At 49.7% G+C, this 15,078-nt stretch overlaps 1 protein-coding gene across 2 annotated transcripts in view; it reads right to left on the bottom strand.

The window, feature by feature from the left end:
* Window positions 1-230: 230 nt before the first annotated feature.
* Tbx5 (T-box transcription factor 5) overlaps window positions 231-15,078 on the bottom strand; it is a 44,998-nt gene continuing 30,150 nt past the window's right edge. For both annotated transcript variants that reach the window (XM_048340917.1, XM_048340918.1), the window contains exons 8-9: window positions 10,438-10,664; window positions 231-2,416 (exon numbers count right to left, since the gene is read on the bottom strand). In XM_048340917.1, coding sequence (XP_048196874.1) covers window positions 1,842-2,416; window positions 10,438-10,664 — 802 coding nt within the window. In that variant the 3' untranslated portion in view covers window positions 231-1,841. The remainder of the gene's footprint in view (window positions 2,417-10,437; window positions 10,665-15,078) is intronic.

Here is a 15,078-nt window from a genome sequence, read left to right as displayed (position 1 = left end):
AATGTTATTCCTCTCCTTTTTGCTCAACTGCAATAGATCTGAAGTACCCTGAAACCAGCAGGAGAAAGCAATTACACGAGAGCAAGAATCACAGGGGGACTGGCTCATTTCTCCCACCCAATGTCCCCTCTCTTTCCTTCATAGGAGGCACAAGGGAAAAAAATGGATGTTCAAGTCCACTGTACTTTTTTAAGCACATAGTATTTATTAGGCATTAATTGGCACACAAATATAAGGAACGAGTACTTAATTCTCACCCTCCTCCCACCCCCTTAGCAACATAAAAAGACAAAATCGAATAAAGACACACGTTCAAACATACACGCTCACGTACTTGAACACACTCTGTCTCACAAATTACCCTGTTCTCTTTATTAGGGTCAGTTTAAAAAAAATAAACAAACAACAATAACAACTTCTTAAATCAAGAAAGCAAAGCACATTCAGAAGAAAAGAGAAAAAAAAAACAACACAACGTTGATTCTTGAGTATCAATAAAATTAAAAGCTCTTGGTCAGCTCCCACGCTGAGTGTTCCTGTTTATTATTTAATTAGAATTCCTATTTATAAATAAATAGTACCAGGAAAATATTACATCTGAGGAACCCTACAATTTAGGTACACATTTAAACAAAACAAAACAAAAAAGCAAAAGGAACAGGAAATGTTTTACTTTCTGCTCTCTGTCCATGTAACACAGAGTACTGAGCATCTGGGGCCGGGGCCATCTTGGCTTCGACAACACAGAGGAAAGCAAGGCTGCCTCGTCTTCCGAAACCATCGGTTTTTCTCAGCATCCTGTTTCTTCATGGTCATTGGTGATGACGTTGAGAAGCTCAGGGTTGGCTTTTCTTTTTTCTTTTCTTTTATCTCAAGGAATATTTATTTGGGCTTTCTTGAAAAAACTATTTATCAGCACAGGGCCAGCATGCTGCTTCAACACAGTCTTGCCTGCGTGTGTGTAAACCAGGATGTTTTTTTTTTTTTTTTAAAGTTTTTCCAAGTGAGATTTCCGCACAGGAAGCTATAGGCCGACACTTTCAGGACAGATGGCTGGACAGGACAGGGGAGCTGGGTGAGACAGGATTTCAGATAGAGCCTGACTATCCTAAGGGCATCCTGCCTGCATCCCTAACTACAAGGCAAACTGAGCGCCCCACGCTGGGGTCATCAGAAGAAAAGAAAAAATAAAGGAAAGAAAATACCCAGCGACCCTTTGTCAAAACATCACATGGCAGAGGTAGGTACTGCTCTCAGAGGCTGATGGTGGGTGCAAGTCGGGGTGTGGGGAGAGCTGGTTTCCAGGAAGAGAGAACCCCACAAGTACATGTTCTGAAACATACTTGCTTCAGTTCTCCTTCTGATAATGGACTGGGTCCCATTAAAAAAAAACTAAAAGAAAAAAATATATATTATTATTTATTATATAACAAAGTCAACATTAACATCAAGACAAGGATAGATTCCCCACTACAAATCAAGAATAAAACGTTCAATGAGGCCAGACGTTCTGAAACCCCAAAAAATGAAAAATAAAGAACTGGGGAAGAAAGGGATGGTGTGTGGGGTAGAGGCAGGGTAGGCTTGTGGCTGGCTGAGGCTAGTGGGGGCTGGTGTGGGGGTGTCACTAATCTCTTTTGGTTTGTTTTGCAGTTTTGAGAGGAGGTGACTGTCGCAACTGTTTTTGAATTCTGCTCCGGAGTGGCTGATTCGATGTGTCTGAAACAGCCCTGTGGCTCCTGGGGCTCTGGGGCCAGATGGACAGTCTCCTTCCAGGTGTTCTTGGCTTCTCTCTCTCTCTCTTTTTCTCTCACAAGTGTCTGTGGGAGACAGGCTGACTCTTAGCTATTTTCGTTCCACTCTGGCACCATGCCGACTCCGTGCGCCGCGTGGTACTGGTGGGGCGAGAGTGCCCTGGGCCCCCCGTGGGGGTACAGGAACTCTGGGGGCTGCAGGCTGCCGGGGGACTGGAGGCCGCTCTGAGGTCCGCACTGCCTGACCACAGGCTGGTGGGCCATGGAGGTCTGGTGCTGGAACATTCCTTCCCCCAGCTGTGGGGAGCCGTGGTTGGCCATGCCAGCCAGCCGAGGGACTAGGGGCCCCGAGGTGAAGTGAGCAGAGAAGGGCTGGTAGGGTAGCCGGTCCATGGGCTGCACCGTGGTGACCGTGCAGCTGCTGTAGGAGGACATGCTGGGCCAGGTGTTGCAGCTGATGTCCTCCAGGCTGGGCACGGGCTCGCTGGGGGGCGCCGAGCTGGCGTACATGCAGGCCTGCCGCTGGGCCGACTCTGTCCTGTAGGAGGCACTCAGGCCTGGCGGCTGGGAGTACCCCGAGCGGAAGAAGGGGTCCTCCTCGCTGGGGGACGTCTCCATGTAGGGCTTCTTATAGGGGTGGTCTGTGCTGGAACATTCTTCATCTGTTAAGACAGAGAGAGACACCCTGAGGCCGGACCAGCTACCAAATGAATGTGCAATAAACATTTGTACAACGTGTGCATGGACGGATGATGGGTGAAAGGGTGGTTGGATAAGTGGATGAATACATAGATAAATACATGGATTGTTAGAAAGATGGATGCATGGACAGATGGTGGAGGGATGGATGGGTGCTGGATGAATGAATGATGGATGGACAGATGATATATGGATGGATGATGGATGGACAAATGCTAGATGGATGATGGATGGATAGTCAGATGGTAGATGAAAGGATGGGTGGATGGGTGAATACATAAATACACGGATGGATTCATTGAAAGATGGATGGGTAGATACACGGTATATGGATAAATGGCTGATGGGTGGATGCGTGGTAGATGGATGGATGGACATGCTGTAGATGGATAGAAGGATGGCTGCATGGGAGGGTGAGTGGATGGATGGAGAGATGGATGGTTGTCTAAATGAGCCCCTCTATCCTGATGCCTTGTGTAATTGAGTACCCAGTTAGTATTTTCTGGGTCAGTATGCATTGATGCATTACTGCTTCTTGGAGAGTAAATTCCTTTCTTCCTCTAGGCACTAGTTAGTTCTTGGTGCCGAGCAGTGGGTTCAAGGGCAACTAAGACACAGAGCCTAGCTTCTAAAAAGCCTAGCCTGGCTTGGCTCTGTGGCTGGCTCTTCTGCCCACTCCTATTGGTGGTTCCTGGTGGGGAGTGGGGAGTGGAATTCTCTCCCTGAGCACATAATCCTTGGGTTCACTCACCATGGAAAGGATACACAGCCCGCCATTTTCCAGGCAGAGCTAACCTAGCCATTTCCCACATGTTCATTCCTTAGCTAGAATTTGACCCTCCAAACCAGAGATTTCTCTCTTCTCATCTTCCAACTGCCAAGAGATAAATGTTCAGGAAATCAGGCTGTGTGCTAGGTGCTGGTGACAGGGTAACGAGAGGCAGAGGTGACCCTGTCCCTGGGCACCTCCCCAGATCCCTCCATCCTCTCTGAAGCTGTGAGGAAGGCAGCTGCCATGGCTTGAGCGTGGGCCTTACACACCAGCCTTGCAGCCGGTCATTCATGTGAACAGCGAGTCCCCAGGCTTCCTCCCTCCAGCCCGGATGGAGGACATCGATTCCGCCATTCTTACGCCACACTCACAGGTAGACCAGAAGTCTCCCCAGCCAGATTATTTTTAGCCCAACCTCTGCTGGAACACATCTGGAACCCACAGTGTGCCCAGAAATTTGTAAACCCCCTCCCTGCTCCCCAAACAAAACAAAACAAAATGACATCTATAGTCACAGGTGTTCTGCCTACACCCAGATGTTTGAAGATGACCAGATAAGCTAGTCACCATATTTTTCACCTCACAACTGGGTGGGGCTGGGTTTGGTTTTGGGGTTTGGTTTTTTTCTCTTGGGCTTATGAAGACATTGCCACACTCATGTTGCTTTTGCCCTTGCCAGCTCCTCCCGTGGTTCTTTCCTGCCTGTTCTTCCTTCCACACATCCGATCCATAAATCTGAATGTTTCATTGTCAGACTCATAACCTTTAGGATTTTTATTTAACCAGGGTGTTCCCTTTTTTTCAATAATAGAAAGTACAGCTGCAGGGTACCGTTGGCATAAGAAAAAAAGGCAAACAAACCATTCTCGACTTTCTGATCCCTTTCCAGATTTGTTACAAGTAAAAAAAAAAAAAGGAATAATAAGAAAAAGACCAGAACATATTTTGGAAAATCGTAAAATGATACATTCCAGTCTTTAATACCCCGAAGCTCTGATACAGAGTCCTAACAAAAACTTGATGCTGGCTTATTGATGAAAGTAAGACCTGGGTATTCTCAAATGCCTCTCAGCCCTCATCACATTGTAAAGAATTTCCAAAGCAAGGATCCAAATGCCAGATCAGCCACAATCAACGCTCTGGATGTAATCTCTGGGTGTGTTTTGGTGAGGAATTGGTTTCTTGTTTTTTATTGGTTGAGTCGTGATTACTTTCCATGGCTGGGAAAAAGGGTCTTGGTCAAGTGTTAAGTCTCCTGAGGAGATGATTCATAGACTTGGGTTTAAATAGTGCTTATTGAGCTGGGCGCTGGTGGCTCACGCCTGTCATCCTAGTTACTCAGAGGCTGAGATCTGAGGGTCATATGTTGAAAGTCAACCCAGGCAGGAAAGTTTATAAGACTCTTATCTCCAATAAACCATCAAAAATCAAGAAGTAGAGTTGTGGCTCCAGTAGCAGAGTGCCAGCCTTAAGCACAAAAAAAAAAAAAAAAGGGGGGGGGGGAAAGCCAAGTGAGTGTGGGAAGCCCTGAGTTCAAGTCCCAGTACCAGCACTAAATAAATAAAGTGCAGAGTAAGCCTGACCACTCCAGCCATACAGAACCCAGCTGCGTCTCCTGGGTAACAGGAAGCTCCTCTTGATTCTGACCACCCACCTGGGGTTTTTCTACAAGTTTTTTGACTATGGATAAAGTGGCTCAAGGAATAAATCCAGAATACACATTTTAAGGCATCGTCCTATCTGTAATGCTCACTGGAGCCTTGTGACCTTGGGTCAACCTTGGACCATTGCCCTCTCAGTCCTCGACTACAAATGGGGTCACACCCAAACTTCTTGTCGGGATTCCTTGAGATAATAGTAAATGCCATTTGCTTTCTGTCTAACTTCCTTGCTGAATGAGTCAGCTCTCAGCTTTCTGAAATCTCTCCATTCTAAGCTTATCTGTCCATGTAACTTAGGCCGACTCTCTTCCCTCTTCTCTCTCTCAGGAGACTGGGCAGATGGCTCTCTCTGAAGGTCATCCAGTCCCAGGAGGTATCTGGGTGCATTCCAGAGCTGGAAAGCTCCCAGATCCACTTGCAAATCACTAATTCCAGTGAACGAATATGGTCAGCATTCTCAAGGGGGTCATGTCCCTTGCCAATGGAGTCCGGAGCCTGTTTATAGGAAAGACCTTACGCAAGTCTTTGTAGATAGAGACCCTGGAGGCAGAGCCGCAAGCAGTCACTCACTAGTTAAGTGGGATGGGGGAGACTGTAATTCAGGCCTTCTGCCTCTTAGAACAGTGCTTTTCCTGGCTGATGGCCTCTGGCCTTCTGTTTCTAAGCAGCTCCTCCTCTTCAGCCAACATGGAAAGATAACAGCCCTGACCCTTATGATGTATGCATGCATGAGTGTGTGTGTGTGTGTGTGTGTGTGTGTGTGTGTGTGAGTGTGTGTATGTGTATGGGTGGATGGGTGGGTGGACAGGTGGATAGATGAGTTGGTAGACAGATGAGTAGATAGATAATGGGTAGATAGGTGGGAAGGTATATGAGTAGATAGACGGATGAGTGGATGGATGGATGGGTGGGTGGGTGGGTGGATAAATTGGTAAATGGATGGGAGAGTGGATAGGTAGGTGGATGAGTAAATAAAGGATAAGTGGATGGATAGACTGGCAGATGGATGAGTGGATGGATGGGTAGATAAATGGAAGGATGGATGAATGGATGGATGGGTAGATAAATAGAAGAATGGATGAGTGGATGGATGGGTAGATAAATGGAAGGATGGATGAGTGGAAGGATGGATGAGTGAAGAAGTGGTTGAGCAATATGAGTGGAAAGATGGATGAATGGGTAGATGGATGGATAGGTGGATAAGTGAGTAGATGGATGTGAGAGCTGATGGATATGTGGAAGGACAGAGGAGTAAATGGTATCTTTCCCATGCTCTTTTCACTTAGACTAAGATGAGAAAGACTGAAATGGTATTGTAGGAAGACCTTCACTTGAAATCTCATCTCTCCACTGTCAGAAGCAGCCCATTTATTGTGTTGCTTAGCTGCCAGTGTTTCCTGATAGCAGGGCCCTCTCTTCCCTGTCCTAGGCTTACAGCACCCAGTTCACATGGTTTGTATTCATTTGAGGACCCCACCCCAGATCTGCCACTCATCAACCAAGCACCTAACTCTAGAACCCAACCTGGTCCTCTGTCCCCCGGGGAGGAGGGGAGGGTACTTCCTCTCCATCAAAGTCTTCCAGGAAAGATCCTAAGAGGGACAGAACACTGATTTGCTTAGCCTTCCTCCCCATACACACAGAGCCCCGAGAAAATGCAGCCTGGGGCCCTCTTTCTGCTGCCCATGTCTCCCTCCGCCTCTCAATCAATAGCTGATTTCCCTCAGAACGTCCAATTCTGCAAAGCCTCTCCTATCGTCTCAGCTGTTAACGGGAGGGAATGGGACAGGGAAAGAAAGACAGACAGAGTGCTGTCCCAGGCCCGCGTCCTGGCTTTGATTGAGTGACATTGATAAAAGGCCTTCCCAGCTTTTCTGACTCCGTCCATTGGGGAGAGATAGTCTGGAGACAGCTTGGGTCCACACACAGGGGCGGCCGCAGCCCCGCCGGCCCTTTGACATTTCATTGGGCCTGGCTCCCGGGCCAGCAGGCAGACAATGAGGGGAAACCAGATAGCGGGGCCGGCAGGGGCCACGGAGGCAGAGAAACCACCCATGGAGCTCTCCAGGAGCGGGAGGAAGCCTCTGCGACTCCTTATCGAGTCTCATGTGGACGCTGAAGATGAATGACTATTTGTTGTCTCTCAGGGTGGGTGGGACACACAGAGCGTGGCTGGAATGTTCCCTGTCACCCAGCACTGGGGTGGGAGAGGGTGAGGAGGGCAGAGGTCTCCCAAAGGCAAAGGGCACAGCCCACCCTGCCCGCCCAGTCCAGGGGCCTCCGTGGGCCTCTCCACCAGGCCAGGTGACTGGCGGGGAAGCAGGGACTTGTGTTCCTATCTGTGGGAAAGGATGACTTCCTGTCTGCCTCTACTACTTTCTCCAGCACTTCCTTGTAGGACAAGCTTTTTGTTAGAGTGGCTGTTTGACATAAGCAACCGCCATTGGTCAAGAAACTATTTTACTTTAGCCACATCTTGTTATAAGAATTGTTTTTCAGCCTGGCACTGGTGGCTCACACCTGTAACCCTAGTTACTCAGGAAGCTGAGATCTGATGATCACGGTTTGAAACCAACCTGGGTAGGAAAGTCGGTGAGACTCTTATCTCCAGTGAAACACCAGAAAACTGGAAGTGGCGCTGTCGATCAAAGTGGAGCACCAGCCTTGAGTGAAAAAGCTCAGGGACAATGCCCAGGCCCTGAGTTCAAGCCCCAGGACCCATCAAAATGAAGTGTTTTTCTAGGGACTTTGGAGATATGGCTCAAGTGGCAGCGCACCAGCTGAGTAAGAATTGGTTTATTCTTGGCAAGTGTTGGCCAGGTGTTCTAGGTGGGTTGGTTGCTGGTTTATGCTTTTAACCCCTTTCAAACTAGTCAATTGCACAAGATTATGAACCTAAGTTCTGACCAATCAGAACAAAGGGCAGGACCAGCGTAAGGAATAAAAACCAGGGCAGCCCGGCTACCCAGCTTGCTTGCACACCTGCCTTCCTGTCAGCAGCATGCCCTTCTGCAAAAGTCCTTTGTCCTCACCGGTCCCCGCAGGACACCCCAATATCCCGAGGCATTTGCAGCATTCTCACCCCCTGGGCTGGGCCGCTTCACAGCCTCTCCATAGGTGCCCCATGTCCTTGGCTCCTCTGCAGGCTGTGTGGCCCCTTCTAACCAAAGAGCCTCCCCCTGGCGCCCACAGACTGGGTCCTCCCTCCGCAGCCTCCCACCGCTGTAAGAACACATCACCGGAAGTCCTCCCTGACCAGGCATCCCGCCTCCCCTCCAGCCCTGAGCCCCTACCGCCTCCCCAGCTGGAGGCTCGCAGCCTTCTCTTCAAGCAGAAAAGTGGCTCTCACCCACCCAAGGGGTTTCCTGCATGCATTTCTCCATTTCTGGGCCCTCTCTGACCTCCTCTCTGCCACCGGCTCTTCAGATATCAGCTTCCAATTTTCCCCTCCTCCCCACCTCGTGCCAATCGCCAATGCATGAGAACATCCCATCGCCAGCTTTCGACAACTGCAGAATTACCTGCCGACACGCTGAGCTCCACAGCACATGGGGCAGTGGCTAGCGCTGTGTCTTCTGTGGGATCTCTCTCTCTCTCTCTCTCTCTCTTTCTCTCTCTCTCTCTCTCTCTCTCTCTCTCTCTCTCTCGGAGTCTCCCCCTCCTCCTCCTCCTCCTCCCTTGCACAATAAAAGGTCATCAAAGACCCAGAGAGGAGAAGCAATCTGCCCAAGGGCACAGAGCTGCAAGATCAACTGCCGATTTTTTCCTGCCTCAAGCCAGCCAGGGACATGCCCTGACGGATGGGGCGATGGCCGGGGGAAAGTCAACCGCTCACGTCATCAAGGAGGTTTACTGGCTGTGTGTTCACAGCCCCCCTTTCCTTCCCCGGTGTCTCTGTGAGGGAGGGGACTGCTGTAAATACTGAATCTAAAATGCGCTTTGATTCTTTTTAACTTCCCCTTCCCTTTCCCGCCCTCCCACCTCCTTTTTTTTTTGGTCTGGTATTAATTTAATCGACCAACTCCCTAATTCAAACCTGGTGAGATCTTAATCAATGTTTGACCTAGTCCCCCCAAACTGATCTTCAGGGTGAGAGGAAATATCTCGAGAGTCACTAATGGTCACAGGAAAAAGAGAGGCTGATTGTGCGGGACATACAAGCTCCACAAGGCCTGAGTCCACACTCAGCCATTGAGAAGTTGGGACATCTTCTCAGCCTTTCCCAGCCTCAGTTTCCCCTCTGCCGAGTGTGTGAGCGTGTTTACTGGACAGAGTTGTTAAAGGCCTCGGTCAGAGAACGCCCCTTGGGAGGGAAGCCCGGGGCAGGGTGTGTGCACAGGCCCTGATTTCCTGGGACAGGGTTCGCCTCTTAGTCTAGCCACGAGTGGGGCTTGCTTGAGGCCATCTGGTCCCCAGCAGCTACCAGGAGGCGGATGTGCCGGCCGCAGGGCTGGGACGAGGGGGGTGTTGGGATGATATTGTTCAGGCCTCTGAGATCCAAGGAGTTTGGGGTTTGGGCCCATCTGGAGGCAAGGCATCTATCTCCCAGAAAGGCCCTGGAGCCCAGCCTGGGACCCGCACTGCCTCTTCCTCCTTTCAGACCTCCGGGAGGGAAGCCGCGCTCTCTCCCTCAGCTCCAGCATAGACTTAGAAAGGTTAGGTAACGCGTCCATATCCCACAAACGTATCTAAACACTAAAGGAGGGATTTGCTGATTGTCTGATTCTGAAGGCCCCAAGTTACATGCTCAAGGTCACCTTGGCCCCTCTGTGTCCCCATTTGGAGCCCTGCCCTGATGCTCACACAGCCGCTGGAGGGCTCGGCTGCCTCCTCTTCAGCCATGGCTGGGTGCTGCTCAGATGTCAGGTGTCCTTGTTTGCCAAGTGGGCAACTCAGGCAAGGAGCCAACAGCAGAACTGAGAGTCCAACAGGGGTGTTTCTGGCCTCACTACTGGGGCTGCCCCCTCCACCCATGGTCAGCTCCACACAGAGCCCAAGTTCCCATGAGCCAAGTCTGCTCTGCCTTGGTCCCTGCTCCCCGCAGGCAACTCTCCTACATGCTAAAGGATGAAGTGTGATGGAGGACCACAAGAGAGATCTAAAACACAACACCGGGGCTGTGTGCACACAGCATGGACGAAGCCTGGGGGCTCAATTCCCAACACACACACATACACGTGCATGTGCACACATAACACACACACAAAGTACTTTAAGTCAAGTTGCAATATGCATTAAGCACCTTGTCACTTATGTTGAATGTTAAAAACTGCTCTGTGTGTGTGCATGTGTGTGTGTGTGGTGTGCGGTGTGCATGCACACTTGCCTTGTGAAAATGAAGAAAACAGATCTGGATATTCACACTCATTTTTTTCTCCAAGGAAGGGGCTGGCCCTCCGAGCCTTGGAGAAAAAGCCTTTGGCTTTTTGCCCCTAGAATTTAAATTTCTGGTGGTCTCTGTTTGGTTTTGTGTTGTTTCCATGCTCTAAATAAACAAACACAGAGCCCTCCCCACCCCCCAAGGAAGTGATGGGGAGGAAGTCCTGCCTACCTTTCCTCTTGGTGCAGTGGTAGAGCTGGCCATGCTCCGGCACCAGCGGGTAGGGGTTGGGCGGGGGCAGAAGGTCCTGGGAAGAGCCTGAGACGCCATTTTCACACTGGTACTGGGACCCTAAGCTGGACGGGGTGGACAGAGCCCGGGGCTCACTGCTGAAGGGGCTGTGGTTGGAGGCCACTTTCTGCCTCACCGTGCTCCGGGGAACCACAGGGTATTCCTTACTGCAAGAGAGAAGACAGGAAATCACCGTTATCCATGCCTTGCTACAGGTGCCCAGACCTGCTGAGCCACACTGGAAGAACCCAAATGATGGTCAAGGAAGAAACCCAGTTACACTCATGGGCTGTGCACATATATAATATATATTTGGACACTGTGTATAATGCCTTATACATTAGGCATATAGGCCTATGAAAAGACAGACTGATTAGATAGATATCAGCAGAATGACAAAGTAGCAAGTCTAGTGAAGAACGTCTTTTCAGAGCCCGATATGGTGATGCACATCTGTATTCCCAGCACTTGAAGCTTGAGGCAGGGACGTTGAGAGGATTGAGGTAAGCCTGCACAACCTAGCAAGACCCTCTCCCCAAATACAAACCCAGGCTTGCTAGAGATGTTAGTGCAAGTGACAGTGTACTGGCCTAGCTTGCACCATACCCTGGGTTCAATCCCCACCAACACACACACACACACACACACACACACACACACACACACACACACGCATACGTGCATGCACACCCAGGCCAGAGGATTTGTTAGGGAAGAAATGGATAAGACTTAGAAAAGTATACAGCACATAATAGGTGCTCAATAAAGGGCAGCCATCATTGCTATATCTTAGAGAGAGAAAAGAGAGGGAAAGGGAGTAAGAACAAAGCAGAGAGAAAGCAGAGTGTGGACTGTAAGAACCAGAGTCATCTATAGCCCAGGCATCCTCCCCAGCCACACCCTGGCTGTCTCTGCCCAGGCCAGGGACTCTCTTCCCACACACCCTCCAACTGTGGGGTGCTTCTTATTCCATCACCTCCAGCTTCCAGCACAAGCCTTGCCTCTGTTTACTTCTCAATGAAGACTCTTGTGGGAAAGGAGTGGAGCAGAGTGGGGGTGGGGGTCTGAGGAAGAGGGGCGGTTCACACTTGTGAAAGGGACCACGGAAATGCGGGGTTCACCTTGCTAGGCCCTATATCTGCACCAATAGTATGTGTTTGTTAGAAGCAATCACAATCAGGGTCTTGAAAGGTGGAGGGGCTGCGAGGCCGTGGCTCACGCCTGTCCTTCTGGCTCCTCGGGAAGCGGAGGGCTAAGGGATGGCAGTTCAAAGCCAGTCCAAAGTGGAAAAGTCTCTGAGACTTCTCCATCTCCCACAAAAAGCCAGGCTGGAGGCATAGCTCAAGTGGTAGAGCGCCACATGTGAGTGGAGACAGAACAGGTACAAGTTGGATTCAAGCCTCAAAAATAAGAATAATAAAAACAAGAAGGTCAGCCAATGTGGAGAAACCTGAGAGTGCTACATGGGTCAAGGAAATGGGCAGGGGATTGATTGACTACATATATTACTATAACACCATCCAATTATAATTCTTTTTTTTTAAGGGTTGGTCATTTCTCTCTTTTTTCCCCCTTAGTTTAGATGCAACTAGGACTCGAACTTGGTACCTGACACTTTGGCTCATTGGCTAGTGCTCTACTATCTGAGGCACACCTCCAACCCCTATTCTTTTTGAGATAGGCTCTCACTGTGTAGCCCAGACTGGACTCAAACTCCTGCCTTGACCTCCCTCACACTGGGATTACAGGCATTCTCCACCATGCTCCTCTATGCAAACACACCTCAGGGATGGGCAGCTTCGTGGCAGAGAATTTGCCTGACATCCCCGTACCACCCAAACTCCCACATGTTTCTGGATAACTGTATTTCAACATATAATTGCTTTCCCTCATAACCCATGTATTTTATTTTGTGCAATGAATCGCATTATTCTGAGCAATGATCTCTCAGGTGTCCATGCACTGAGGCTCTGCTCTTAAATCAGAAGGAGCGTGGACCAGGAAATCCCTCATGACATTACATTTTTTAAATTAGTTTTTCTTTTTAAATTCCCAGTAAGTTTTGTCCCCGTCTAAGCAATAATACCTATGAGTTCTGGGCTTGTGGCACTCATTTGATTCCTAATAGGGGTGGAAAGCCTCGATCCCTGCCAATGACCTTTTAGATATTTATGACATCATTAGGGGCGTTGGAAAATGATCAATACAGGCAGACAGCCACCGGCAGCTAAGGGGAGGCATTATGTGCCTGTCCTGAATTTCACAGGCTTATTGTTGGTGGTGGTGGTCCTGGGACTTGAACTCTGGGCCTGGGCGCTGTCCCTGAGCTCTTTCGCTCAAGGCTAGCGCTCTACCACTTTGAGCCACATCACCACTTCGGTTTTCTGGTGGTTCATTGGAGATAAGAGACTCATGGGCTCTCCTGCCCTGGGCTGGCTTTGAACTGCCATCCTCAGATCTCAGCCTCCTGAGTAGCTAAGATGAACGGGCGTGAGCCACCGTGCCTAGTGGATTTCAGGGGCTTTCGATGGCCCCTGGACCAGACATTCCCCTTGCTGTAATCATTCAAGTAAGTGCTTACCTGTTCAAATGAATGAGAACACCTGCCATGACCCCGTGTGCCCTGTAGCCGCACATGGAACATGCACACAGCTGCTCCACATGCTCTCACAGCTTCCTGAGACCCCGTGGATATCCCTGCCACTGAACCCCATTTCACAGATTGAGACACTGAGGCCCAGAGAAATGACACAACACGTCTAAGGCTCTGGTGATATAAAAGACAGCACATTGAAACAGGCTCGGTGGCTTACACCTTTAATCCTAGCTACACAGGAGGCTGAGGTCCAGAGGGTAGAGATTCGAAGCCAGCTTGGACAGAAACATCTGAGAAGCTCTATCTCCAATGAACTAGCAAAATGCTGGACTGGAGGTATGGTTCAAGTGGTAGAACGCCAGCCATGAGCAAGTAAGACAAGCAAGAACACAAAGGTCTGAGTTAAAATCCAGGACTGGTGTATGTATGTGCACGCATACACACACACGGCACGAGCACAATACTAGCCTGCTATCCATACAGTCTTCTAATTATTTATTTCACATCTTTTAGCACTGAAGGTTGAATCAAGGGGCTTTGCACTTGCCAGGCAAGTGCTCTACCACTTAAGCCACACACCCCAGGCCTTTTGGGGTTTTATGCTGATTGTCCCCCAAGGTTGGTCTCAAACTGTCTATCCTCCTGCTTCTGCCTCGCAAGTAGCTGGGATTCCAGGCACGCACTACCACACCCACTGATTCTTTCCCATTTCGTAAAAGCACAATATGCTTTGGGGAAAAAAGACAAGAGTCTGGGGCTCAAGACTCCCTCCTCTGGCTCTGCAGGGGTGTTCCCACTCTCACCCCCCTCCCCGCCCCATTCCTCTTCTTTGGCATGGGTAAACCATGTCAGAGCAGCCAGGCAGGGCAAGTTTCCACGAGACTCCAGACGCACGCACAACACCCAGGGGTCTCCTGGCCCTGCTTCTCGGGACGCTTGTGCCGTGCGCAGGCCCGAGCGGAACGGGAGCCACCCTGAGCCAAGCTCGTCACAGCCTCCCCGTGGGCCAGCAAGTTGAAAGGAAAGAAATTAGCTTTATAGTCTCGCTCTGCGGTTCCAGTGATGTAATGGAAAAAAAAAATAAAAGATGAAGAAGAAAAATTAGAATAATAAGAAAACACTAGCAGAGCTGTCGAATCTCACTGGTAATTCTCTTTGGGTCCTCTGAGCTCAATTACTGGACTGTCAGCATGCCAAAAGGAAGGGGGGGAACCTCTCTCCGGGTTTTATATATTTAATGGGGAGAAGGCTTTTTTTTTTTGTTTTGTTTTAATTAAAGAAAATAACTCTTTTAAAAAAAAAGTTGGCTGCGGGGTTTTATAAGGGGACATATCAATGGACTCTGTGAAATCCTCCATGTGCCAAAAACCTCAGTGAGAAAGGGCAAACCCTGCTCTTGATTATAAACAGACTCGGAAGCAGAAAGCGACACGATTGCGCCATCCATCCCCACGCCTGCGCCTGTCCCTGGAGAGAAACGCCAGCCCTCCGCCCAGAGGCGCATCTTCATTCTCTGCTTTCATGTGATGGGCCAAGCCCACGTAGCAGGTGTCAGCATCTAGAGAGGGCCAAGCTTCTCTGTCCCCACAGCGCCCCAGACACCCCAAGAGGAAGGCGTCTCCGGGGAACCCCTGGGTCATTGGGCTTGTCACACAGGACACCCAAGAGTCAGACTCTTCACTGTGGAGCCCTGGCGATGATTCCAAGAGAAAGCGCCTGACTGCCTTCCTACCTGCCTGCATGGCTCGGATGGAGAAACCAGAACACAAAAGAATTAAAGTGCAAGCAGAGCCGGGCGCTGTAGCCGCCACCTGTCATCATAGCTACATAAGGAGGATGAGATCTGAGGATTGAGGTTCAAAGCCAGCCTGAACAAGGAAGTCTGTGAGATTCTTATCCCAATGACTCACCAAAAAGTTGGAAGTGGCGGGCTGGGAGTATGGCCTAGTGGCAAGAGTGCTTGCCTCCTACACATGAAGCTCTCA

This window comes from Perognathus longimembris, chromosome 3, assembly GCF_023159225.1.
Source record: "Perognathus longimembris pacificus isolate PPM17 chromosome 3, ASM2315922v1, whole genome shotgun sequence".
Lineage (NCBI taxonomy): Eukaryota > Metazoa > Chordata > Mammalia > Rodentia > Heteromyidae > Perognathus > Perognathus longimembris.
This window is presented reverse-complemented; position numbering and strand designations above follow the sequence as displayed.